This window comes from Cynara cardunculus, unplaced genomic scaffold (assembly GCF_001531365.2).
Source record: "Cynara cardunculus var. scolymus isolate 2C unplaced genomic scaffold, CcrdV1 Un_Scaffold_6475, whole genome shotgun sequence".
NCBI classification, from domain to species: Eukaryota; Viridiplantae; Streptophyta; class Magnoliopsida; order Asterales; family Asteraceae; genus Cynara; species Cynara cardunculus.
In genome coordinates, this window is record NW_020202985.1 from 17995 (window position 1) to 21770 (window position 3776).

Below are 3776 nucleotides of genomic sequence, written 5' to 3' on the forward strand. Positions count from 1 at the left end.
TTTTCGTATCATCAAGGTTGTGCGGATATTAAATTGACTCATTTGTGTTTCGCTGATGACTTGTTTATCTTTTCTAAAGGAGACATTAATTCGGTGGAGATTATTAAACGTGGTTTACAATTGTTTGAAAAACGATCGGGCTTAGCGCCAAGTCTGGAGAAGAGTGAAGTGTTCTTCGGGAATGTGTCAATGGAGGATCAGTGCCGTATTCGTGAAAGTTTATCTTTTCGGCCAGGGGTGTTCCCTATTCGCTACTTAGGCATCCCTTTTTCTCCGGTTCGTCTAAAGGTACGTGATTCTAATCCCCTTGTGTTAAAGATTAAATCTCATTTGTTAAATTGGAAGAACAAATTCCTCTCTTATGGAGGGCGTCGTCAACTCATTATCTCTGTTCTCCAATCGATGCAAACGTTTTGGATGTCGGTATTCCTTGTACCGGCAGCTACGATTCATGAAATTGAGAAGCTTTTTCGTAATTTTTTATGGAGTAAAGCGGAGGGACAGAGGGGTAAATGTCGTGTTGCTTGGGATTCTATTTGCTTGCCTGTTCAGACGGGGGACTTGGTTTGAAAAGACTTGCGACCTGGAATAGGTGTCTCCTTTTCAAACATATTTGGGATATTTTGAGGGAAAGAAATACGATGTGGGTCTCTTGGATTCAYTCTCACTRTGTTCGGGGCCGTAACTTTTGGGTTATCAAGAAGAGGAATGAGTGGTCATGGATCCTACGGAGTCTTTTAGACTTAAGACCTCATTGCCGACGCTTCTTTATCTATGATGTGGGTAATGGYTTATCGACACATGCTTGGGAAGATACATGGAGTGCGTTGGGACCTCTTATCCATTCTTTGTCTTATAGATTTATCAATGGGCATGGTTTCCACAATAATTCCACGGTTTATGATGTAATGCACAGGTTTGGTTCAAATTGGCCGGAGGATTGGATTCAATGTTATCCTCAACTGCAAAATGTCCTTATTCCATCTCCCAATCAAGTGGAGGATAAAGTTCGATGGATTGATAATAAAGGTGCTCGGGGAGATTTTCAGGTAAATGTGGCTTGGAAGACTATACAAGAGGTAACTCCGGTTGTGCATTGGTATAAACTAGTTTGGAACAAAGCTTTCATTCCAAAACATGCTCTTTGTATGTGGATGGCTTGCTAGAAGAAATTGCCAACCCAAGATCGTATCAGTAAGTGGAAGCATGAACCTCCGGATTTAAAGTGTGTGTTCTGTAAATTAGTGATTGAAACGCACAATCACTTATTTTTTGAATGCTCTTATTCTAGYAGTATTTGGGAAGGCATTAAAATGGAGGTGGGTTTAACGTCTTATCCGAACAATTGGGAGGATATTCTTCACAGGGGATCCGTTCAAACTTGGAAATCTTGGTCTACGGTTCAGAAACTTGGTTTATCGGCAACAGTTTATAATATCTGGAGGGAACGAAACAGGAAGTTCTTCGACAATTTCAATCATTCAGAGGATAAAGTTATTGCGGTGATCAAGATGCAGATTCTTCATCGAATGGCTTGGAAGACTAGGAAGAAGATTATGAATTCCAATGATATGTGACTTCGTGGGTGGTGCTCCTTCTCGGTTTTGGTTCTTTTGGGTTTCTCTTGCCTTTTGTATTTTGGCGGATGGTGTTGTTTTGTTTTGGTGTATTTCCCTTTGTCATTTTTGGCTTCTTATGACTTGGTTTGTGAGTCAAAGTTACCGTAGTTTCTCTTGCTGATTGCTTTTGTTTTGGTGACGCTTTTATTGTCTTTATAAAATTGCCTGGGGAATTCCTTTCCCCTTTCAGTAGACTCTTTCTGTTGACCGGTTTGACTTTTTCTCTCTAGAGTTTTGTGTTCGGCTAGGGTTTGACATCGGATCTGCTGCTGTCGTCGATCATCGTTATTCGTTTGCTGCTTCGTTGTCTTGTTGCTGTTATCGAGGATTGCATCTGTTTTGGTGGCATTCGTTGGCGTCCTTTCTCCATTAGAGTTTTGACGGCGGCGGCTCTTTGGCTAGGGTTTGACGTCGGATCTGCTGCTGTCGTCGATCATCGTTATTTGTTTGTTGCTTTGTTGTCTTGTTGCCGTTTTCGAGGATTGCGTCTGTTTTGGTGGCTTTCGTTGGCGTCCTTTCTCCATCAGAGTTTTGACGGCGGCAGTTCTTTCAAATCAGGTTTGCCTTCGTTTGAGTTTTGGTTTGTGCCGATCTAGCTGCTGGTTATTATTTGGTGCTGGTTAGTAGGTTGGTCTTGGGTGTAAGGGTGGGGCTGCCGGTGGTATGTTTGTGTGGCTAGGGTTTGTATGTTTTTCGGCCTTAGGGTTTTGCATGCAATCGTGTTTTTGGGGGGTTGTTTTATCATCGTTTGTTTTGGTTTTTGTTGCTGCTGTTTTCTTCATTCAATCGTGCGGGTTGCTGCTGGTATTGCTCGTGGATTGGACTACCGATTGGTTCTCTAGGGATACGTTTTCAATTTTGACGGCTAGGGTTTGCATGTGGTTGTCTTCACGACTAGGGTTTTCTTGTGGGCTGGTTTTGTCTCTCTTCGCCTGTGCTTTTTGTTGCTGTTTTGGTCTTATTCGTGTTTGGTGTTTGGTGGTGTTTTCTTGTTTGGAGACAATATCTAGTTTATTTTTCCCGCATCAAGTGTTTCTGTGGTCTTCGTCTCCTTTTGTTAASCTTATTRATAGARTATTCAGCACCTTTTCTAAAGGTCTTCGTCTACTTTATTGAGACTGTTTGACAAGGGATTCAGCACCACGGCTTCTTGATTAAGGGTCTGGTAAACTAGGTCTTCTTACTTTGGTAARGATGCCTGACTTTGCGGATGTTATCTTGGTGAATGATGCCTCTCGGGACTTTGCTGATGTAATCTTGGACGATACGGATGAAACTATTCAGAAGAAGGTCGGAGTAATTCCTGGTTCGTCTTCTAGGGTATCGGTTTGGGATCGCCTCTCCCCAGCAATTAGGGGTGATCATAGTGTGGTGCCTAATAAGTCCTTTGCAGAGATTGTGGGTGGTACTTCCTCATCAGATCTTACGTATTATCCGGTTGAGAAGAGTGTAAAACCGAAGATCAGTTTTCCCTTGGACGTTACAAAAGGTATGGCTAAATCCTTTCAATCAGTTCTTTATGGCTATTTTCTTGGCCCACGTCTCCCTTTTCCCATTGTTTTACGTGCGGTTCAGAATGCTAGGGTAAGATTCGGTTTTCGTGATGCTATGGTTAATGATTTGGGATATTTCTTCTTTCGTTTTAATGATGAAGGTGGGTGCAACCAAGTTATTGAGACATCCCCCCTCATGATTAGAGGGAGGCTGTTGTTTGTCTCCCTCTGGGATCCTTCCAAGGGTCTTCAGAAGCCTGAGCACATCTCTTGCCTGCTGTGGGTAAAGTTTTTTTAATATCCCTCTTGTTGCATTTAACAGAGAGGGTATCAGTCGTATTGCTAGTACTATTGGTGTCCCATTACGTTTGGATGCTTGTACTGCAAGCACTTGTGATAAAGTTTGGGGCCGAACTAATTTTGCTAAAGTWTTGGTGGATGTTTGGGCCGTGGGAGAAATTCAGAGGAATATTGAAGTGTTCATCCCAAGGTTGTCTGGTACGGGCGAGGATGTCATAACTGTTGTGCTTGAATATGATTGGATTCCCTCCCAGTGTTCGACTTGCAAGGTTTTTGGTCATTGCTCGGGATCATGTATGAAGGAGAATAATGCTAAGCAAAAGGGTTCTAATCCTTTCTCACAAAAAGGGGGGTTTAAAGATGT

At 42.4% G+C, this 3776-nt stretch overlaps 1 protein-coding gene across 1 annotated transcript in view; it reads left to right on the forward strand.

Annotated features, from left to right (window-relative positions):
* Nucleotides 1-570, forward strand: part of LOC112504672 — a 2599-nt gene extending 2029 nt beyond the window's left edge. The window contains exon 3 of the mRNA XM_025108618.1: nt 80-570. Within this exon, the coding sequence (XP_024964386.1) occupies nt 80-570 (491 nt within the window). The remainder of the gene's footprint in view (nt 1-79) is intronic.
* The last annotated feature ends 3206 nt before the right edge of the window (nt 571-3776 follow it).